This window comes from Hemicordylus capensis, chromosome 1 (genome assembly GCF_027244095.1).
Source record: "Hemicordylus capensis ecotype Gifberg chromosome 1, rHemCap1.1.pri, whole genome shotgun sequence".
Lineage (NCBI taxonomy): Eukaryota > Metazoa > Chordata > Lepidosauria > Squamata > Cordylidae > Hemicordylus > Hemicordylus capensis.
In genome coordinates, this window is record NC_069657.1 from 223,181,848 (window position 1) to 223,206,440 (window position 24,593).

General features: G+C 40.4%; 1 protein-coding gene and 1 non-coding gene across 7 annotated transcripts in view; both read left to right on the forward strand.

Moving 5' to 3' along the window:
• PARD3B (par-3 family cell polarity regulator beta) overlaps positions 1–24,593 on the forward strand; it is a 734,574-nt gene that overhangs the window by 237,552 nt on the left and 472,429 nt on the right. For 5 of the 6 annotated variants that reach the window (XM_053281579.1, XM_053281603.1, XM_053281561.1 and 2 more), the window contains exon 5: positions 22,757–22,842. In XM_053281579.1, the coding sequence (XP_053137554.1) occupies positions 22,757–22,842 (86 nt within the window). Of the gene's footprint in view, positions 1–22,756; positions 22,843–24,593 lie in introns of those variants that run through there. The other variant, XM_053281592.1, reaches the window with a different exon arrangement.
• LOC128341332 (U6 spliceosomal RNA) lies at positions 12,841–12,947 on the forward strand. Its single transcript, XR_008314353.1, has one exon. It is a non-coding gene; the product is annotated as a U6 spliceosomal RNA (small nuclear RNA).

The following is a 24,593-nucleotide window of genomic DNA, read 5'->3' on the forward strand; positions in this document are numbered from 1 at the left end:
AGGGACAGGTATCCTTTTAATCCAACACCAACCAATTAAAAAAAAATGTTTAGTTTTCAGAATTCTTTAGAATTGCATTATGAATGAGAGAGTTGCCATCTTGAAATATAAACATTTCAAGATAGCAGCTCTCTCATGTATAATGAAATTCTAAAAATAGGATTTCAGATAGAAGTTCAAAGATAAAGTTTCAAAAACAGCTGCATATTCCATGGAATATGTTTTACTAAAAATGTGTACAGTTAGTCTATCCAACATGGCCACTGTTGTTTCAAGTATTTCTCAACACCTATATTACATAAATTGCTTCTCAGATGAAGAAGCCATTGTGAGACTGATTTAATATTTCCAGAAATACTGTCAAATTTAGTAAAGAATGAATTCTGCTTTTACGTGAATTTAGAAATTATTTAGAAATACAATTAAGAAAACTAATTATTAAATATGTATAAATATAAAGTGTTAGCATGGATATTCTCATAATAGCTTTCATACAGATTTGCACCTTCGTTGTCCCTTGTGTAAATAATTGGCAGGAAGGGGTCTTGGTCTGTATTCTTACCACTCCAGCAGGTGATAGTGACTAAGACACGGAGGAGCACACACTGTTTCTGCTTGGATTAATGTCCCCCTCGGCATTGCTGTCAGATGTGGAGATTTTTCTTTTCCTGTGAGGCAGCTGCTCACACGTACAGAGTGGATGTTCTGCAGTTGCCCCCTTTCTGACTTAGGCATCTAATATCCCCTCACAAATAATTATTTTATATTTTGTAATATGAGTGATTTTTTTAAAAAAAGGATTTAGTATTACCTTTAGGATGAGGTAAAAAGTTGGTGATTCCCTCATTGTTATGAATATTGTAGGAGAAAATGCAGTGGTGGTACTTGTTGTTCCAGACTAGGAAGTTACATTTTGCGAAGCTCTCTCCCAGTATCTGGGCTACATTTATTCACATAATCTGTGTCACTGAAGATTATGCTTCCAATAAAGAAAAATTCAAAATGGTGGGTTTCATGTTCTTGCTGTTACATTTAGGTTGATAGGATTTGCTTAAACTTGTATGAACTCTGTTGAAAGACATTTTGTCTCAGATAAATTAGGTTCTTATAAACCACCTCAGGATCACTTCATCTGACATGACCATGAGGTGGAGATAGTTTGCCATTGTATGTCTGTGACAGCTGCCTTGTAGTTTCTGTTCAGCTCACCATGTGTATTGGCAACAATTACATAATTTGCTTACCTCCTGCTGCAAAACACTATTGCTAGTTTAGAAGAATGGGGAGGAAATTGGTATCGGGAGCTGATCAAAATGGTGACTTACTACATGAGGGGTTTCCAAATTACGATTTTAAAAATACTTTGTTAGTAGTGGCAGGTCTTGAGAAGACAAAGTTCAGACCAGGGTAGGCAGTGAACTTTTGTTTTCTTTCCTAAAGGAGCAAGCAGGCAAATAAATAAACTATTCAATAAGAAAGCAAGAGGTTAAGATGAAGCGGGTTTGTTAGAGCTAGGTTTTTTTAGAGTTTCATTTCTGGCTAGGTTTTTGAAAGGGCAGTTTCAGTTATGCCTAGAGAGACAGTGAGTGTGGATTAGGTGCAGGTGAGTTGCACAGTTTGTGACTCAGATTGAAGGCAGCTCTTGAGAAGATGAGGCTCAGGTCAGGGGAACTTTGCAAACAGGAGTTTGCTAACCAACATCAAAGGCATTGTGTGTGAGATTTAGTGGGGATGTGCATAGGCAGCCCCCCTCTATCACAAAAGTGGGACCCAGCACAAGGAGAAGGTGAGTATTAGCTCACTTGTGTAATTTTCTTGGGAGACATAGCTTAAAACCATAGATTAGTTGATAATTGCAGTGAAAACCTAGCTTTCAAGTAAATAAGCGCTATAGTCTAAATAAAAACTAGTTATGAAGGTATAAAGCCAACAGGGGAGGGGGTGCTTCCCATTGTATCACACAGAATGTTGCATGTATGCCTTACTGTTTGAGGGGCAGAAGTCATGGATGTGTGCTCGGTGCAAAGAGCTCTTGACTCTCAGGGAGGAAGTCCATTCCCTCGAAGCCAAGGTGGTTGACCTGGAGAAGCTCAGAGGCAGAGATGTATGGGGATGAAACCCTCGGTTATGTGATAGAGGCTTCCTTCTCCAAGGCTGACAGCTCCTCTGCTGTCATGGAGAATGAAGGTCTTGGGGAAGGAGGACATCAGTCTGAGGAAGAGGGACCCCTTCCTTAGAGAGGAAGAGGGACCCTTTTCCTTAGAAGGGACCCCTTCCTTGGGAGATGTGTCCATATCCTCTCACACAGAAGCTACTCCAGAGATTGGGCACCTCCTAGTAGTGAGGAGAGATGGGTTTGTGACCCATGTGTAGACAGCACAGTGACTTGTCTGCCTGGTGTAAAGGTTGCGGACATCATGCAGCATCTAGATAGGCAGTGCTGAGGAGGAGTCAGCTGTTGTGATGCATGTAGGTACCAATGATGTTAGGAAATTAGTAGGGCGGTCCTGGAAGCCAAATTTAGGCTGCTAGGTAGCATATTGAAGTCCACAACACCGAGGGTTGTGTTCTCTGAAGTGCTACCTCTTCCACATGCAGGGCCAGTGAGCTGAGGAGTCTTAATGCATGGATGAGATGGTGATGCCAGGGGAAGGAGTTTCGATTTGTTAGGCACTGGGATACATTTTGGGGGCAAGTGAAGCCTGTACAAAAGAGACGGGCTCCACTTGAACCAAGATGGAACCAACTGCTGACGCTTAAAATAAAAAAAAGTTGCAGAGCATCTTTTCAAATGATGCCCGGTGGATTGCCTGGTGAACTTATGGTTAGCAGGAGGAGAATGCTTTGTAGAGAGTAGAGGCTTGTCCTTTCATGTCTTGTTTAAATATGTCAAAAATGTGATATATTGGCAGGAAAAACACGATGTTGAGTGATAACTTGCAGACTATGATTTAAAAAAAGGAAATGAGATTTTAAAAATAAAATCCTCGTATTGTGGGGTAAATATCTTAAATCATCTATTCCATTTAAGCCTGTGCATGTAGTTGATATTAACATTTTCACATTTGTAAACTAAAGCATTCTTTTATGCCATATTTTCTTTCAAAATCTTTGGCTGGTATATTGTAAGCCCTGAACTGCTGCTGAACTTACTTGATCGGAGGTTTGTTGTTTGCCAAATAAGGAGATATAGAACTATAACTTGCTGCCGTAACTTCCTTTTTGACCTATTACTCCAAGAGATTGGGATTTCATGGTAATGCACATATTAACTTTAAAAAAAAAGGCGAATGTCTTCCAGGAATGTTGAACTTAAAACTTGAACTTCAAATAATAATTTTCACTATGAGCTCTTGCCCAATAATTAAATCTGAGTAAAACAAATCAGCAAACAATTTAAATTTGAAGTATGTGAGCATTCTTCTGTAGAGCTGTTTTTAAAAAAATTGACTGGTGGGCTAATATAGACATACTCTGCTCAAATGTGTAAATTTCACAGAAAGAGCTGAATGTAGCTTCTGAACCTTGATGCTTGCTTTAGAAGGATGAGTATTTAACGCAAGGCACATGGCTCCATTCCAAACTTGGCTGCTTTTCACATTATCCCTTCCTTTTAAAAGGAGCTTCCAGTTTGAAATGTGTGTCGTATTTGTATTGGATCATAGGGGCAAAACGTTTGAACAGAGCTCCTCCTTATATAGCCAAAATGGCAAATCTGGAAGAATCTGAAACTTGAAGCAGAAGCCCTGGCCATAATTTGGATCTTGCAGCCTTCTATGTTCCTCTTCAGTTAATATCAAAGTGGTAATTAACATATAAATTAATAGCTAGATGCCACATTACACTGCTGGAATTAAATCATATAGATACTTGTAGCTGTGCTGGAAAGGATACCTAAAAGAGGGGTGTTTATATCCTACCCTTCAACATTTCACTAATGAAAATAGGGACATGCCTATGAATCTGTAGGGGACATGGCCAGGCAACCTGGGGGAGACATGTCTTACAATTATTCCAGACTACCAAAGCAGTTGAGTCAAGCCCATACCCTCCAACATTTCCCTAATGAAAACAGGGATACACATGTAAACCAATTCTCATACCAAGGATGAGAATTCATCCTAGTTCAAGGCACTACCACACATTTTTGTAAACTGGATTCTACCTTCTATATGTTATGTGCTGCATTGTGCTTTAGTGTTACACACTCATGGACATGCAGGTGCACCAGAAATAGAATACATCCCATCCAATTGGAGATTTAATTTCAAGGGACTCTAGGCTTTCAGGGAACTGAATTCTGAAGAATGAAAATTCCAGCAGCTCTTGTGAAAAAGAAAATGAACGAGGTATGCCTGAAGACAAAAACGGGCAAAGAGATTTACCAGAGAAAATTTGTGTGGCAGCTCTCACAAGAGTTCGTGAGCAGAAGCACCTGACTGGACAGTGGGGAATCCATATGCAGATAGGGAGGAGGAGCCTGTGAGAGCAGAAGCACCATGGCGATTGGGCAGTAGGGATTCCATATGCAGATAGGGAGGAGGTGCCTGTGATAGTTAAGGTCAGCTGGGATGCAGCTGTTACTGGTTGGAAGATGTTTTTGATTGGAGAGGAGAGAGGGGAGGTGTGAGGGAGGAAAGATCCCTTTCAGGAGAAGGAGGCTGCTGTTGTGTGAATTAGATAAGGCAGCAAAATGAACAAGATCTGTTAACTCAGGAAGGGGGAGAGAGGGAGAGAGAGAGAGGAGGGCAGAGAGAAAGGGAGGGTAATAGATAAAGAAGGAAGGGTGAGGGATGGGCCCAAGCCTGTCAGTGGCCTCAGGGGAACAAGTGGCCATGGCAGTGGTGGACTCAAGGAAGGGCCTGGTCAACTGCTGCTGCTCCTGTGGGGAGGAGCAGGAGCGGGGCTCGGGTGAGAGTTGGGAGATCTCTGGGTATAGGAAGCTACAGCTTGGCCAATAGGTGCCAGCAACGCTGCCGCCACAACCAAGAGGTGTGAGGGGGATGGAAGCTACTGGATGGAGGAGGAGGATCAGGAGTGCAGCTTAGGTGAGGGTGGAGAGATCTCTGAGATAAGGGGGCCTGTGGCAGGGGGTGAAGGGAGCAATCAAGTACTAGTGCGCAGATGCTCTGCATGGGCTAAGCTAGTATAGTGTTATTTCTGTTCAATAAGACTAGGGCTGCACAACGTTGGCCCTCCAGCTGTTTTTGAACTACAACTCCCATAATCCCCAGCCACAGTAGCAAATAGGGATTCTGTGAGTAGTAGTCCAATATCTGCTGGAGGGCTGAAATGGTCTGCTCATGTCAAAATCTTTAATTGTGTGTGTGTTGCTGGATTTTACAAATTGCCTGCTTTGTTTTATACAGATCTACTGTTGTGTTTAGTTTAATAATAGCCACAGAATCTAATAGTGGGGAGTGGATTCAGAATGGCAAACTTGAGAATTTGCACTACCCCCACCCAACACAGTCCTGTTCTCACCCAAATTGGTCTCAAAATTGTTTCGTTCCAAATGTAGCAGACTTTTCTACTGTTAGGCCTCCCTGTTAACAGATAATTCCCATTTCCATACATACCCTTGTTGTTGGCGGGGGATACTTTTGGAGAAGCAGCATAGAAGCAGAGAATAAAATCTTATTTTGTGATTCCACTTAAATGTATTTATTTATCAATCATATTTTTATACCTCTCTTTATGTGCATCTCTAACTATCAGCCTCTGATCAACCCTTCTCCTCCCCTCAATAGTGAACTGGAGGTGTACCTTGTCCTGACTGACAGGTTGGTGCTCAACCAATCAGCCAGCAGGTGGATGGAAACTAGAGGGCCATGAGGCAGGAAGACAGGGGTTTCTTTGTTCAGTTGAAGCTAGGCTGGGCTTGCAGCAGGATGTGTGGCCAGGGAAATGGCTGCAGAAAGGAGGACTGCAGTTCTTGGACGATAAGACTGCAGAGACTTGAATTCTCTCCTGGAGTTTTGGGTGAGTTCAAGGGGGAAAGGAGCTAGGGCTTTTGGCTTCTGGAAGTTTTGCCCAGGGGACAGTTTGGTAGTCAGTTTGCGTTAGACTTTTATTTTCCTTACGTGTGCTTTGTATATCCTTGCAACTGGTCTGGGACTGTGTGCCTGTCATGTAACTAAGCTAATAAACAATAGTTTGTGCCCACCCATCCAGGGCACTGCAAAATCTTTCTAAACCTTTAAGGGTGCTTTTGTATTTTCTTACATCCATATGCTTTGCAACTGGGTATCCATGATTTTTAAAGTGTGCCACTCCAATATTAGCTGGAATGCTTCTTGGAAGGAACCTAGTAATCTACTTAATAGCTTTACCTGTAACTACAAGCTGAGAAAGTCTCAAACGTAAACAGTCTGTCGAATTTCAAATAAAGTTAATTTCTCTTTTGTGTTCTTTGCCATTTTAACCAGCCTTTTTGAGTGGATTTTTAACTCAGAAAAGGGTGGGGGGAAAGCTGGAAAGGGGTTTACTCTGTTGCAAACACACCTCCATTTGATCTTTAAGCTTCCAAGTTTTCTCACCATGTGTAAGTTTGCGCATCGAAAGCAAATAGAAAGAGAAGGAGTGTTTTCCCTGGAATTCCACCCTATTTCAGGGGGAACTTAAACAATGTGCATAACAGCAAATGGCGGCAGCAAATAAGTTAGTAAGTACAGGAAGATTTTGGGGAACAGCCTTTGTTCAGAAAGCATGGGGATGATTCAGCATTTTTCTTCCCCTCACATGGGCTTGCTCTGAGATGAAGGCTGGGTTAAATTCGCTACAGCATCTCTGTGGTTAAATGCTGGCTAACCACAGTAATTTAACTGGAATTTCCCAGAAACCCCAGGTTCTCACAATACGCTCCTTGGAAGTATGAAGGGTTGGGCTAGCGTGGTTCATTCTGCTCATGGGAACATGGATGTATTTGGTTACATTGAATATCTGGTTAAACTGCAGCATACATTCTGAAAAGATATCTGGCCTTATTTCTTCGAATTCTGTCTTTGTGGGTGTATTAATCCAGTGGCTAATAGTCTTCTCTGTTAAGAATTTAATCTCCTACCACCTTTGTCAGACTGAATTGCCTTCCATCGGAAAACTGTTTTCTGTGAATTCCGTAGATACTTGTGATATGCAGCTTAACACCACATTTTCTATTTAATTGTATTAAAATACTTGCTATTTGTTTACCTCTCTCTTGCTCTTAGGAGCTCTGCATGGTGCTCATGGGTGTTGCTTCCATTTTATCTTCACAACAATCCTGTGAAGTTAGGCAGAGAGAGAGAGAGAGCAACTGGCCCAAGATCTCCCATTGAGCTTTATAGTTGAGTGGGGATTTGAACCCAGGTTGTCCTAGTTTAAATTCTGCACCACACTGTTTATGTGAAAAAAATTCAGTTCATCTTGTATAACTTCGCAGTCCTGGCATTTTCTCAAATAGGTGATGGCCCGCACTTACTAATGTGTGCTTTCTAGCAGTTTTATTTTTCAACAGCTTTGTGCTGAAAACTCCTTCATTGTGATTTACACAGAGTGCACTTTGTAAAATATTTTGAGGTTTTGATGGGGGCAATACTGATAAATGCTGATAGAAATATCCCAGTATGTACAGAAATCTAAAGCCAGCATGGTGTAGTGGTTAGAGTGCTGGACTAGGACCAGGGAGACCCGAGTTCAAATCCCCATTCAGCCATGATACTACCTGGGTGACTCTGGGCCAGTCACTTCTCTCTCAGCCTAACCTACTTCACAAGGTTGTTGTGAAAGAGAAACTCAAGTATGTAGTACACCGCTCTGGGCTCCTTGGAGGAAGAGTGGGATATAAATGTAAAAAAATAAAAATAAAATAATAATAATGTCCATATAGCTCTGGATCACAGCCCTTGTATTAAGGGCTGAAGGTAAATGAAAATAACTATTGAGAGAGAATGCACTCAAGGCAGTCTTTGCTATCCTTGCTTTAACACACAACATAAGTTGCCAGTGTTCTTAAGCCTAAGGACCTCATTAAATAAAGACAGCTTTGGACATTACCAAAGAAAACTGCCATTTGAATGTGCAATCACTTCTGCATTCAGCTGGCAGTACTTCTAGTAAGCTTTTAAAAATATCAACAGTTTATTAATTTATCAAGGGAACAATTTTTCATGTACAAAGATTCATAACAGATTTGCTAAATAGACAAGGATGTGCCATATAAACCTTTCCATTTAACTTGGATTAATGAGAAAAAGTTCCTTTCAAATTCTCTGTTATGAGATTAGTAATACAAGATGAAAGGAGACTGGGAAGATTAAATATGATTCCTCATATGCCCAGATTGTCTTAATTCCATATATGTCAATTTCATCCCCCCCTCCCCCCCTCCCAATAACTTGAAAAGCTCAAAGGGGAACTTGTGGATTCTCTTCAGGAATTACTAAGAAGTGCTGCTAGCTGGTTGCAGACGTTGCATGCATATTTGACTGCTGGTGCTTCAGCTCATGTCCAAGGCCTCTTGGTCTCGACATGAAAGAACATTATTAACCACAAGGTACACACAAAGCATGCAGAATTCCATTTCCACATCCATCTAGCCAGAGTGCCTTTCTGCACTTTCCTATTCCAGTATTCTCATTATTCCCACTAGGAACTTTAACTCTTGTTTGTTCATTCACAGTTTTGACAACTCTGATTTGCAGTGAATCTAAGTGCATTAACGTCTTCATAGAGGGTTACATATGTTGTGCGTATTCTAGAAAGAAATACCAAATCTTGGATGAGAGTGTTGACTCCGTGCTAAATTGTAAATTATGAAAGGCTCCCAAATAGAAATAAATGTTTCATCTGAAGTATTCTGTAAGTAAGCAGTAACCTTAGCTATAGAGGCATATTTCCATAATTTTAATAACCACTCATCTACCGCCTGGATTATTTGTTAATTTAGCAGCATATAAGATCTTTACTGGTCTGATATAAGATCTGATATAAGATTACTGTTATAAGTAATACTGATATAAGTAATACTGATTATAAATTACTGATATAAGATCTTTATATACTCCATTAAGCAGCATATAAGATCCTGGCTGCAGTAATCATATACAAAGACAGCTTCGAATACTTAGTAGGAATATAGGATTTAGTCTTAAAAAAACAAACAAACAACAAAAAAAAAAAACCTCTGGAGAGTACGGGAAATTTATGTTTAATTTTTTTTGCATCTTAAGGTGAATTTTTTTCCATAATTGTTGCGCTTTGCTACATGTTCGCCACATACGAGAAAATGTCCCCACATGGCTCTTACACTTCCAACAATCTCCACAGTAATTACTATCCATTTCAGCAATCATTGTGGGAGTAATATACCATCTAAAATACACTGTGTACCAATTTCCCCTTAAAATGCTATTTGCTGTAAATTTAATGTTCACCTTCCATTGGTACTCCAATTGTTGCATATTGATTGTTCTGTTTAAATGTTGCATCCACTTGATCATACAGTCTTTTACCTGTTCTGTTTCTGAATAATATTTCAATAGCAACTTATATATCAATCCCTGTAAATGATTGGTATTTTTAGTAATTAATACTTCAAATTCAGTTTAAGTTTGCCACCCTGCCTCTGTATTTTTTTTCTGCCCTATAGTACTGATTTGTAGATATTGAAACCATGAGGGCTCATTGGACCTTCATTCATTCATTCATTCATTCATTCATTTATTTTATTCTGAAGCAAGAGTCTGGATGGAGTTCATTTTTGTTTTTCCTGTAGTTAAACTTTGCAGACTTCTCTCTCCAGTGGGCAAAATTTCTAGAGTTTTCTTCTCCATGAAAAAAAATGTTTGTTAGATGCAAAAGGCGATAGCTCTGGACTTCTCCTGTTCTTATATTTTTCCCAAACATGTAATAAATTACTTCTAATTGTATGGAATTTTATATCATGATCTTTCCTTTTTATATTATTCAATAAATACTTCTGTAACCCTTCTGGAAGGTCAAACCCTTCCATTGCCATCTTTGGACCACATGGTTCTCTAATCCAGTCCGAAATCCATGCTAAGCAACTGGCATGATGATATAATTTCAAATTAAGAACAGCCAATCCTCCCCGATTTTTTACATCTTGCATAATCCTGAACTATTCTTGTTTTTTTTAATTGGCCCAGATAAAAGAATTTATATTTCTCTGCCACATGTTCAATGTCTTATCCTCAATTTTAATAGGGATCGTTTGAAATAAAAAGCTCATCTTTGCTAAAATATTCATTTTGACCGATGCAGTCCTTCCCAGCCAAGAAAGATTTAATTTTTTCCACCTGGTTAGATCTGCCATAATAAGGCTCCACAATGGTAAATAAATTATTCTTGAACAGGTCTTTGTTATTCACTGTTAAATTAATCCCCAAATATTTAATTGGCTTTTCTGTCAGTTGAAATCCAGTCTTGTCTTTCAAATATAATAGTTCTTTATCTGACAGATTCCATGTAAGGATCTGTGTTTTGTTTTTATTAATCTTATATCCTGAGACCATACCATAATGATTTATAAGCTCCATTACTGAGTCCAAATAATGCTTTGGTTGAGTAATTGTAAGACCTACATCACCTGCATACAATTTTATTTTAGGTTCTTGATCCACCATTTTAATTCCAGAAATTTTTTGTTCCTGACGTATCTTCATCACCAATGGTTCAAGAGCTAGGATAAACAGCAATGGTGAAAGGGGACACCCTTGTCTAGTACCCTTTGTAATAGTGCATTTTTTTTTAATATCATCCCATTCACGATTATCTTTGCTAATTGTTCGTGATAAATTCTTTGAATCCATGAAAGGAAATTAGGACCACAGGAAGAACACCTTTCTTTTAAATGGCACCACTTGCAGATTTTCAAAGTATTGGGAGAAAGCGGTAGAGAAAATGTTCCAAGCCTTTTTATTTAGGGGTGTTCAGGTCTGTCCAGGAATATGGGCTTCAAGTATCATCTTATTACTGTAAAATGCTTTTTCTCGCTTTCCTTCCTTGCCTAAATTGAAGGACCTGTTTTTCACAGCACTTTCTTTCAATTACGTAAATAGCCTTAAAGTAAAAATATTATTGCTATTCTGAGATATATGTGACTTCATGACTTTCTTTTTTCTCACATAATTTAGAGTGTTATGCTCATTATTTGCAAAGTCAAAGCTTCACTGCTTTTGTATTATTATTTTGTCTGTTGATCACAGATAAGAAAATTGTTTGGTAAGTTTGTTTCTTTTGATGCCATCGAAGCATCAAAAATCTGCACGTGTTAGTGCAGTTAAAATTATTTTTATAGTTTATTTGTGTTTCCATAGAATACTCTCTGGCAATCTGACATTTGGACTGAAAATTCAGGAGTCTAAACCAGTGGTAAAAGATGTAGTGCATTTTCTATAGACTAACCTGCTATCTTTTATTAATAATAATTCAGTTTTCCTGCCCTGTTGTAGTTATTATGGCAGTGTTATTTAGATTTTCCATGCTATCTTTAAGAATTTATCCCAGATATTATGTAAGTTGCAAGGTTCTAAACAATTTTCTCTTATTCAGAAAGGTACTGGTGGTGTTGAAGTGCATAATTACAATTTATTTGTCTGTCTAATAAAAGTAGAACTGTTTTGTGTGACCAAAAATTAATTACAGGCAATTACTTCATTGTTGTTACTATTCAAATAGTACAGGGAAAACGTGAGGCTCTGAGTGCCAATATTTATATTTTGTTGACAAGATTTCTGTGGTGTTCTGATACTTTAAAATATTAAAAGTAGTGTATCAACACTGGTAAAGACTTTCTTGTCAAAATTCTCACCCATATATGAATATGTTAGTAATTAGTTTGGGGAGGTGGGCGGGGTTGCTGGTAAATGAAAAACACTTATATAGTGATTGTCTACTAGCCTGATCCTAAGACATGTAGCAGCAAATAAGTGCTGGGAGGTGGAAGAATGACCAGTTGCTGTGCACAGCATCAACATGACTGTGCACAAAATGTTTCGGCACCTCATTAGAGAGGCCCCAAATCTTTTCAGGTTGTTGCAGCCTAAATATTTTGGCAAAGGGCAAGTGGTAACTTTAAGGAGCAAGTATTCAGTTCCTTATCTCCACCACGCCACTGTTGTTCTGCTCATGGCATTGGCACACACATGGCATACACGATCACATACACAAACATGATCACATGTGTGATCAGCAACACCATGCTGACCATGCAAATGCGCAGACGCCATGTGCAGGCTGCTGGGAACAGGGAAGCAGCCATGCATGACCTTTTGAACAGCACAGTGCCTCGACTGGGACAGCGGTGGGGCAGGTGAAGAGCAGGTATGGTCCTACATACCTGCTCCTTAAAGCTACCGCTCTCCACCCCACCAGGTACGATGTTTCAGGCACATCTCTAGACTGGAGGTTGTCCAGTACAAAGATTTAATTTTAGGATGAGGATTTTCCATTTGGCTTCATGACCATTGATTATTTCCCCTTTGGCTTCATATTGATGTGGATTGAAATACTCCAAATGGCATCAGGATAGGTAACCACATTAATCTAATGATAGTGTGAACCAAATAGCTTTCTTTGACAATGATGGCTGTATTAAGAGATTAGTAAGAAGCCATGATCTTTTGTTGTGAGAGATAACCATGGTGAGCCTCTGTCTCCTGTGCTCCCTTTCCCCCTTCTTTGTACATGAGATAAGATTAGAAGCTTCCACTTGTAGTTTGCAGTGGACTATAGCTTGCCATCATGCCTAAATGTAGCAACTGTGCTTTGTACAAACAATAGTTCATTCTCAAACCCACGATCTGTAACCAGGATCAACTTGTTGCCTGAGAGTAAGTGGTGCTTGCTTTGGCAGCACATATACTGAAATTGGAACAATACAGAGAAGATTAGCATGGCCCCCGCGCAAGGATGAGACACAAATTTGTGAAGAGTTGCATATTCTTTTCTCCCTGCCCTCCCAAGTGACAGCAAGCATAGACCCTGGGGAGGTGTAGCAGGTTTAATTCCCACTAACTTACATGTGAAAATTAAGAAGCTTCCTCCTTTTCAGAGCTGGGCTTTGGCAGTTCATTTAATAATGAATCAAACCCACTTTCCTCTTATAAATACACTAGTTGGCCCGGGCACAGAGCATCTGCTCCCCTAGTTTGTGACAGCTGCCAGCCACCTCCGGCCAGCCGGCCATCACCTCGTCCAGTTGGCTGGTGCAGCTCTGCTGGCCGGCCATCTCCTACCACCGGCTTGGCTCTGCTGGCCGGCCGCCGCCTCCTGCTGGCCCATTTTATCCTGCTCATCCAGTCGGCTGGCACAGCTCCACCAGCCGGCTGCCTCCTCCCGCCAGCACGGCTCTGCCGCTGGTCTCCTCTTCCCACTGGTGTGGCTCCACCGCTGGCCTGCTCCCACCGGTGCAGCTCCGCCATTGGCCGCCTCCTCCCCCCACTGGCCACCCTAGTCTGCCCACCAGCATGACTCTGCCCACCAGCATGACTCTGCCCGCTGCCTGTACCCGTCAACACCCTCTGTTCGCTGGCCGCCGTTGCCATTTGTTGTTTTCTGTCCTGCTCATGAATTCTCGCAAAATTTCCGCCATTTTCTGTCCTGCTCATGAACTCTCACAAGATTTTCGCCACACATTTTTTCCAGCACATCTACGAGAATTAAATATATAGATATTTGTCTCCATTACGATTATACCCTCAAATCAAGATTCTCTGGCAGGAGTTTGAACATTATGTTAGTTAATTGTTAAATCTTTCACCTTCATTCAATTAAGTTATGGGCGGAGACTTAAATGCTAGGATAGGTGCAAATGACCTTGAATTATATGCACATTTTCATTGCTGCTCTCCAGATTGGGATGAGGGTTTTTGTCTGCTAATTTGCCAATCTGGGCATAAGATCAGTAATATTGTTGGGTTATGTCTTGCTCAAATGGCAAGCCGTATGGACCTTTACATTCTGAATGGGGCCACAGAAAAGGATTGGCCAGGGATTGGTCTACATCTGGAAAAATGTAAACTATTGATTATATCTTATGTGCATTATTTGAACATCTGAAGGTTGACTGTCATTCGGATAGTGATCGCTTACTGGTAGTACTCTTATTGGAAGTTCCAGAATGTCATCATTGTGTTTCTACATCATCAGGGTTTAAGACAGAGCTTAGGAAAATTAGACTAAAATGGTCAGAACAATTAAAATTTGAACTGGGAGCAATGTTTAAATTGGATATAGTGGAAGAATTGAGAACTTGTATTTTGTCAGAGGATGTATCTAATTCTAAAATTGTTTCATACAACTCCCTGATAACTCTTTCAACCTAAAACTTCAAAAACGTACTGACAACACTAGAGATCTCAAGCATGGTTCGATCAGGGCTGTATTAATGCGAAAAAGTTGTTAATAGACTGCTATAAGTGTTATAGGTAAGACCTAGGACCGTTCATGGCTAAGAAGCTATCGCTGAAGAAAAAACAATATAAGGCACTCTTAAAGGTTAATAAGAACAAAGCACTAAAAGATTTATGGCAACAAATAATTGATTCAGTTAAGAACAGGGACCAGCGTGGTGTAGTGGTTAGAGTGCTGGACTAGGACCGGGGAGAAACGAGTTCAAATCCCCATTCAGCCATGATACTTGCTGGGTGACTCTGGGCCATTCACTTCTCTCTCAGCCTAACCTACTTCACAAGGTTGTTGTGAGGAGAAACTCAAGTATGTAGCACACTGCTCTGGGCTCCTTGGAGGAAGAGCGGGATATAAATGTAAAAAGTAAATAAAATAAAATGTCACCTTCTGATGACTGACTACTGAACGCCCAAACAGGGCTATTGATAGAGCAGACCACCTTATCCCAGTAGAGGCATGGGAAGAGCATTTTAAAAACTTGTATGGGAGCCAGACTAGGATTGCGGAGTCTCTAGACTTTAGTAAATTGATCTTGCCTGACTGGCCAGGTGTTTATATTCAGGATGTCACTGGATTTGTAACCCCACTGAAATAAGGCAAGGCCCCGGGATGCGACAACATACCCGCTGAGCTAATAAAGACCAGTGTTGATTGGTGGGCCACTGTTCTGGCATCCCTTATAGACAGAACTGAAGAAATACCTGAAGATTGGGGTCTTTCTATAATTATCCCTATTTTTAAAAGGGGGAGGAAGGATGATTTGGGAAACTATAGGTCTATAAGTCTATTGAGCATTATGCTAAACACCTACAATCGAAGCTCCAAGATTGGCTGGAACAGGAATCAATATTGGCTGAGGAGCAGACTAGTTTTTGAGCCAGCTGCTCTGTAATAGATCAAAGCCTAGTATTCCAACACCTTGTGGGAGAATATGGCAGTAAACCTGGTTCCTCATTATATGCTGCCTTTATTGATTTCAAATTTGCTTTCGACTCTATCCCAAGAGATCTGTTGTGGGCAAAGCTCAGTGTATCCTCAACTGACAAACATCTGTTGTTTCTGATTCATAAATTATACAGCAATACATCTCTTCGTGTAAGACATAATCCCAACGGTTATTTATCTAACTCAATTCCTAGAGGCACTGGCATTAAGCAAGGATGAGTTTTAGCTCCCCTGTTATTAAACTTCTATATTAACTCACTTGTTAAATATCTGGTCGACATGCACCCCCCTAAGACAGCACGTAGGCAGATCTCAATACTTCTTACATTGATGACACAGTGATTTTATCTGACACCCATCAGCCTTAGGAGAGCACTAAAGGCACTTTACCAGTTCTGTTTAGAAGACCATTTCCTAATCAGCTACCAAAAAACTAAAGTAATGGTGTAGTTATCAGCCTCCCCACCCCCTAAAGAGTAAACAGGGAGTGAACCCTTGTCTTGACTGACACGCTGGTGAACTCCAGGGCAACCAATCAGTACACCAGGTGAGTGGGACCTAGAGAGTGGTTGTGGGGAATTCTGGGAACAAGAAGGGCAGGCTTTGTTGGAGAGACGCGCGTGCAGAAAGGCTTAGTGAGGGGCAATGGTATTTGCTCCCTCATGGTTGAAGCCAGCATGGAAGTTTCTCTCATGGAAAAACTCTGTAGATCCTTAAAAGAAAGGATTTCAGGAAGCTTGATTCTCCTCAGGAATTGGGTGAGTTCTAGGAAAAGGGAATTCAGCATAGGGAACAGTTTGTTTTTCTGGTGCAAACACATCCTCGGACATTCAGCAGCTATCCGTTTTCTCATCCTGTGTAAGCTTACATGTGGAAGGTTTTTTTGTATTTGCCCAATACCCAGTTACAGAGAGAGACCTTGGATTACAGCACCCAATCCATTGGTCCAGTTCTTTGCAAGTTTTAGGGTATTTGGTGGCAGCATTTTAAACCTACCAATAATACAGAATAGTTTTAGGAGAAGCCTAGGCAGGCAGCTCGGCTTGGATGATTCAGCATTTAATAATAATAATAATAATAATAATAATAATAATAATAATAATAATAATAATAATAATAAATAAATAAATAAATTCGATTTCTATACCGCCCTTCCAAAAATGGCTCAGGGCAGTTTACATAGAGAAATAATAAATAAATAAGATGGATCCTTGTCCCCAAAGGGCTCACAGTCTAAAAGAAACATAAGATACACACCAGCAACAGTCACTGGAAGTACTGTGCTGGGGGTGAATAGGGCCAGTTACTCTCCCCCTGCTAAATAAAGAGAATCACGATGGTAAAAGGTGCCTCTTTGCCAAGTTAGCAGGGCCTTTCCCTTATGTGAGCTTGCCCTGTTATAAAGGCTTTAATCCGCTACAAATGGTTTTCACCAAGAGACCTAAATCTCACAGATGGAGAATCAATAGCCTTCAAAGAAGGTGGCATCCTACCTTTCCTCAGAGGCCTTAGCCCTTGGTGTTGTGGAATTCATTAGAAAAAGTGTGTGGCAATTTCTCTTCCTCAGTATGTGATCTTAGGGAGCATTCCACATGTCACATAATATTTTAAATAGGAAATTATGCAATTATTTAAATAGCCACAATATCACAAAAGCAGAAAAAGGCCTTGTTTTATTTTTAACACACTACAGAATTAATAATTTAAGTCCTTTGTCTGCATTCTTATGCAGCCTATATTTATTTGAGAGAGGAGAAGTAGTATCAAGCAGATAAGACCATTGTCAGCAGGTGATGTATTAGTTTCCATGTGCTATGCTCCTCTGTGACCCTCATAACAATAATGTAAATACTAAATAGTGTACAAGTCATAACAAAGGATTTAACTAGAAAGGTCTAATAGGTCTAGACTTTAACTGGAAAGGTCCAAGTATTTATACTGTTCAAATACATTGGTGTTAAGTTGTAACACTCAAATGATACTCGGCAAAATGGTTTTACAGAAAGAGAGGAAAAGGGGACAGGTCCTTACCCCAAGGAGCTCACAGTATCGCTTTTGACAGATGAGGAGATGACAGAAGGGAGGAGGGGGGCAAAGGGAGAGGCAACACTGACACAGCGAAATGGGAGATGGTGCTATTTGCTATATGATGTGTGTGCATGTGAGAGAGAAGTTTTGTGTGCTGTAGGTCCCTAGGGTTTCTTTTTTCTGGGATACATTGCACTCACTTCCCCTGCTACCATGTTTGCTCAGTAGTGTGATTTGTGCCACCTTTTGTGACTACGTTTTGGGCTCAGGTTGGGGAAATTAACTCAAATTTGGTGAAAACCTGCATACCACTTAATTACTGAATAAGGTAGCCAGGAGAACTGGCTGCAGATAGAGACAAATAATATTAGGGTACCCGAGCGTGAGTAAAGGAGTCAAGACAGGTTCTTTGAAAATAATGACTAAGTCTTTTGGTGAGCAGAGATTTACAAGACAACACAATAGTTAGTGATCTCCTGAAGCATTTCTAGTGGAAGTTTTCCTTCTAAGTGGCTAGATTTCTGAAAATTGCACCGAATTGCCTCTGATACATATTCAGGTGTTAAGTGTTGAGGAAGGGGATAGAGTTAAATGGGATAGGTAGAGAAGAATAGAGGCAGAAATGTGGTCATTTACCTCTGGACTGTAAGACTGGAGAGCCAAGGTCACAAAGATGCTGGCTTCCTTCTTGGGAAGGAGATGTAGGCTTTTAGTTGCAGGGAGGAAACTGAATCTGCTTTGAGAGAAGGCAGGATGCCTACCAATGGCTAGGTTCTGCTACTTGAGGTGTGCCTGAGGTATCTTCCAGGGAAGAGGGAATCAGCAAATTAAGTTAAAAGCAAGATACCTCTGGATACCTCTGCAGCAAACCTGGGGGTTGGGTGGGGTGGGGAAGCAATGTGGAAAAATCAAATGCTCACTATAATACTGAGCACTTGGATTTACCAAGGGGGCAGGCAGTGAGGGGGTCTTATAGCCAGAAAGTGGCCTGGGGAGATGATCAAGTATGCACCCATCCTGGCAATGACAATTGATGGTCCTAACAAAATTAGTTGAGGGGCTTTTGAACTGCTTAGCAGCTTGTTCTTTTCAGGCAGTTTCTAAACATTTCCTAAAGACAAAGGGAATTGAGAAATTGAGAAAAATTGATTTTTGATATGGGTGGTTTGTGCAATGGGGAAGTGCTTCTCAGCATGACTTACCATGACCAGAGTTGAGAGCTCTTATCTATAGAGCAGAGGCGACTTTGAATATTTTGGAATTCCATAGTATTTGCATTACATATTATTTGCTAACAAGTCTTCCTCCAAGTCTAATGGGAGGGGAAATCGTTCTACTCTAATAGGCTTGTTGTTGTTTATTTACGATCTTAGATCAAACATCAATATATACAGAATATACACAGTAAAAAGAGAAACAATAATGGAAACAAAGTCTAAAATGTCATCAAATATATAAAATCAGGAATCTTTGACAGTAACCGATTGCTGTGCTCTAGCTTCTCTTAGTTTGGTCAATGTATAACAAAATTTAGCAACCGCCAGGGATATTGTTGGGTCCCTGTCTTCTAATAAGCATATAAGAATTGTCTCCACTGCGTGGCTTTGGAGATCTTTCAGATACTGAGATAAAAATAAATCTCTTTCATCAGTATAAAGTGGACAATGTAACAGTGAATGCGTCAGTGTTTTCGGGAGCAGCTCCGCAAAGGCATAGTCTCTCCTCATAGGGTTTTCTCTCAAATTCCCCTACTAGCATCACTGAGGGTAAAGCATTCAAGCGAGCGCTTGTAAACGCCCAGCGCAGCTTTGGTGAATAGATTGTATAGAAATAAGAGGCTGTGACCCAGTCTTTCTTAGTGCTTAGGAATTGTAGTGGCCTATTTACAGAGGCCCTTTCCTCCTGGAAATTTATGTCCCTAAGCCTTTGTTTAACTAAGGATCTTGCCGTTTACTCACCCTGTTCTAACAATTGTGCTGGGCAGAAGCCCATCTTCCGGAGTCTTTCCTCAACTGTCATACACCAACGGGGTTGTGGGGTAGCGGCAAGGAGATGAGGTATAAGTCCTGCCGGGTAAAGATAAGTCTTAATCCAATACAGGATAATGAGCAGCCAGGCCCTGGTCTCCAATTTCCATAGCCCAGTCTCCAGCCGTATTAAGGAGTTTGGGATGCATTTTGGTACCCCCAATAGTGATCTCAGAAAGCCCGATTGTACTTTTTCTAAAGCTTGTAAGTCTTTTGGCGGTCTAACCTGAATCCCATATAGCAGCTGAGGTATCACTTTAGCCTGAAAGGCTTTATTAGCTGCCGGAATATAGCCACCACCTTGTGCCCAGAAAAATTTCCTGATTGCCATGGAAGATCGAGTGGCATTAAATTTAGCGGCACTGGTGTGCATAGAGGTACCGCCATTAAACTGAAACACCACCCCCAGGTATCTGTAAGACTTCACCTGCTCTACTCTGGCACCACCTATGGACCATCTAAAAACCCATTGCTTCTTTGCAAATCTCACGATTTTAGTTTTGGTGTAGTTTATTTCCAGAAATTCTTCATTGCAGAACAAACTCAAGCATTCTAACGCTCTTTTTAGACCAACTCTGGTCTGTGACAATAAGGCTGTGTCATCTGCATACATCAGGATAGGTAAACACCTCTCCCCTATCTTTGGCGCGTGAGTTTCAACTTGCTGTAGACGGGTGATTAGACCGTTTACATAGAAATTGAAAAGAGCTGGGGCTAGTATGCATCCCTGCCAGACCCCCCTTTCTACAGGGATCTCTCTGGATAATTGGCCATTGTGGTCACATTTTACTCTCAGACTCGTGTTCTCGTAGAGTTTATATATTAGAGATAGCAATCTCTTGTCAATAGAAGAGTTTGCAAATTTCTCCCACAGAGCATCCCTGGATATTGAGTCAAAGGCACTCTTAAAGTCTATAAAGGCGACATATAACAGCGCCTTTCTGTCTTCAACGTATTTCTCTATTAAACTCTGGAGGACCAAACAGTGATCCATCACAGATCTTCCTTTTCTGAACCCCGCTTGTTCTTGTTCTAGAATGTTTTCTTTCTCCATCCAGTCCAACAATTTTGAGTTTAGATGTTTAGCGTATAGCTTACCAATTACGCTTAATAGACTTATGGGTCTATTATTCGACGGGTCATCAGACGGGCCTTTTTTGTGAATTGGAACGACAATTGCCTGTCCCCAGCCATTGGGCATATTTGTTGTTCGGTCTATATGAGTGAATATGGAGGCTAAGAGCGGATAAGCTCTATTTATGCCTGAAGGCAGCAAGTAACTAAAATAAGATTTCCCAATCAATTGCAATAGTGGTATTGATCTTGGGGCATCAGGAATTTAAAGTTGTGCCCTCAAGTCGGTGTCGATTCCTGGCGACCACGGAACTATGTGGTTTTCTTTGGTAGAATACAGGAGGGGTTTACCATTACCATTACCATCTGGAATGTTCTCCTGGTGGCTATTCGCTCCTCGGTCTCCATCACAGTTTTTAGAAAGCGTGTTAAATCTTGGCTTTTTACCCAGGCATTTATATGATTGTCTCTACTGCTGCTTCTTTGTATTTTGTACAGTTCTTATGCTTGAATTTTAAATCATTTTAGTCAGCTCTGTTTTATATTTTAGCTTGATATTTTAATTGTGTCATTTTTAGAGTAATTTTTAATTTTCGTGTGAACTGCCTTGGGATTGTTTTAATGAAAGGCAGTATACAAATTTATCAATAAAGATAAATAAATAAATAAATATCCTGCACAGTATGAGATGATGCCTTTCAGCATCTTCCTATATCACTGCTGCCCGATTTAGGTGTTTCCCATAGTCTGGGAAACATACCAGCAGGGATTCAAACCAGCAACCTCTTGCTCCCTAGGCAAGTTACTTCCCCGCTTCACCATTAGGTGGCTGCTGGAATGTACAGGAGTGTACCTAAATCCAAATGACTATATCACTTTCCCACTCTAGGAGGATATGCTCATCATGGTGACTTAGCTAAATGCAAAGAGGATGGTGTTACTACCAGTATTTTTTCATCTGTGTGCAGAATGAATTTTGTTCTGGGCGGCAGTATCAAGGCACTGTGTGAGCAGATACATTGCTAATTCAACCTGAGCAGGATCTAAAATTCCTTATTCAACCTGAGTGGGATCTAAAATTAACTGAGTGGACATCAGAAAACTTGTGAGTGTGTGCACGTGCGCACGCCTTAGAGGGAACAGTGGTAGCTACTGTAGAAAAGCCAAGGATCAGTTTGTGGAGTTGTAGGATTGTACCAAGTCAGGCAGGCAGAGCAACACATGCACTGGATAATTGTCAAAGAGGACCAGGAAATCCAGTGTTTGGGTTGAAGCATGGATGTCGCCCTCATGACCAACAAAGCTTTAAATGAAGCATTTTACTTTTCCTAGGAATGAATGATAACCATTGACTTATATGGGTAAAAAGAATAAAAGGTGTTCTTAGAGGCCGTGTTCTGGTGGGGGCTAAACCTGTCTCAGATTATCTACTTCTTGGAAATCAAGTATGCAATACTCAGTACACATCCTCATGATTGTGTTTCTTGCTCATGCTCGGAATATTTTGGATTTATGGTGATAGTGTCATGGCATGTAGAGAACCGATTTATTTCTTTATTTAATAAGAGTAGCAAGCACTGACACAAGGTAAGTTTTACAATTCCAAGTGCTCAGTCTGGGCATATTTTATTTTATGTTGGCCAAAGCCAGGTGGGCCATCGTTTTGTAAAATCCCAAGTCTGGAGCACTCTTCTCTCATCTGCTTAACTTTATCTAATTGTACATTATGCCATCATAATGTAATGCACAATACTTGAATCTTTTCCTTTGCCGCTCATACAACTCCCCCCCCCTTAAAACCTTATGCTTAAGAGCTTTATGTTTTCCTTGAATGTTTGCTCTGGATATAGCTAACAGTTTGAGGTGTCAGTCATAAGTAATAAAACAGTAAGTAATACTGGCCTGGATATAAACCTTTAAGTAAGAATAAAGAAGCACTTTTCACTTGTGTATCGGAAGTGGTAGTGGAGGATCCAATGAATTGTTGAAGGTAAATATATCTTAGTTACCTCCCCTTTTCCAACTTTTCACTCTTAACTGTCCATTCTGGATACGGTGTCTAGAATACAGGAGCATTCAATGATGTATCTGGGGACCAATTTTATAACTCCCTCTATCCAACTGAAGTCTCATTGGAACCGTTGACCACAATATGATTCTTTAGTATGTGCTTTTTGTTTGGAATGGAGATTCATATAAGTAATAGCAGCTGTTCTAAATCCACAAGATAATATCCAACCTTTAAAATGCATATTTTGAAATCTCTTTAGGGTTCAACACACTCATCTTCAGAGGACTGGAATCTTGTTGCACACAGTGAAGTGCTGACATCTCAGAAAACAAAATTTGTTTTCAGGTATGAACACTTTGTTTTCTTTTCAGTAGAATTGTTTCTTACATCTTCTAGACTTGAAATATATCCACAAATATTTGCAGGGGTGTAAATGTACACACACACACACACACTTACTTTACACATACTATAGATTAAGAGAATGTTTCCTTCCTTAAAACAATTTATTCAAGAGAAGTTGTAATGCACTAAAATGTTTAGCATGTCGGGAATTTCAAGCAGATTTTCAAGTTTCATCATTATCTTTATTGGTTTTTATTTTAATTGTTTTGTTTTTATTTTGATGTAAACTGTCCTGAGCCATTTTTGGAAGGGTGGTATATAAATTGAATGAATGAATCTTTCTTAGGATCATACTAGATGTGACATGGGAGATTCATGGCCAGCTCCCCTAATGTATTTTTTCCCCTTGAAGCGGCAAGGGGCAGATCAGGCCAGGGATAGAGGGAAGAGGGTGCTGAGCCCTTTTGCCTCTCTTTCCTCATTCAAAATCCTGCTGCCCCCCTGGAAGCTGCTATTAGCTATGGAGGGGAAAAATAAAGATGGGTACAGTATGGCTGCTCCACATTTTCTGCTCCACAGCTATTAGGGAAATGAAAAATGATTCAACAAGTTATCCCCAACACCACTGCTCCAGCTCTTTTTAAGCAAGGAAAAATATATTAGGAGATCCAATTATGAATTTCTCACCTCAGGTCTAGTTTGGTACCTTAGTGTCATGCTTATAATTCAGAATTGAATAAGCTACCTTGCCTTTCACAGTAAAAATCCAAGTAGTAGCTAGAAGAAGCACCAAAGCCTACTTCATAAAGGAAGAGAAAGTCCATTACTTTTTCCTTCAGTCTGTTGTTTATAAAAAGCAAATGAAAGTGAGATTTGAAAAGGTTTTTAAGAGAAGGGAGAGGTGACATTAAGTAAGTATTCTGCTCCTGAGGTATAAGACACAGCAAGAGAGTATGGGTAGAATCTTTTGGAGAGCAGTCTTTTGGAGAGCAGATCCAATAAATTAAATTTCATAATTGTAAAATCTTATATGATCATATTTATTAGTTGTATACTTTTAGAGGGATTTTAGAGGGATAGATTTTGTTACAGAGTTTATAATAGAAACTAGCTGGGCTGGGTGCCCATCTGTGCCTCCCTCTCCCCCTCCCCGCCGCTTTCTGGTGGGTGGGCGGGTGGGCTGGCTTCTTCTCCCCCCTCTATTTCTGGCTGGCCAGCAGGCCTACTATTTCTCTCCCCACTCCCTTGCCAGCCAGCCGCCTCACTGCTTTCTGGCTGGCCAGCGGCCGTTTTCTTCCCTCCCACCCGTCCTGTGGCTGTCTGGTAGCTCCCTGAACTCTCTCGCCTTAGATAATTAAATATATAGATTTGGTTCTTGAGGAAGATAAAACATCTGTGAATATAGAATGAAAATTCTTATTGGACTTTAAAAATGCAAAGCAGCACAAAAGGATCAAGCAGATGCCATCCTGTTGGTGTTAAAAATCCCTTGCCCCAATGCCACTGATAATGGGGAGATATAGTACTGGAATAGGAAACAAGCACTTCATCTTCCCATGCCACGTGGTTTCCTTTAGCAAATGTGAACTTTGGAATGGTGCCAACTATACAGAAGCAGCAACATCACCACCACATAGATAATATACAACTCGGTCCTGATATGACACAAATGTAGTTAATTTAAAGATTTGTGCAGCTTTATACACTCATACATGTAACTTTGTTTTTCAGGAAAGCTGATTTTAATCAGC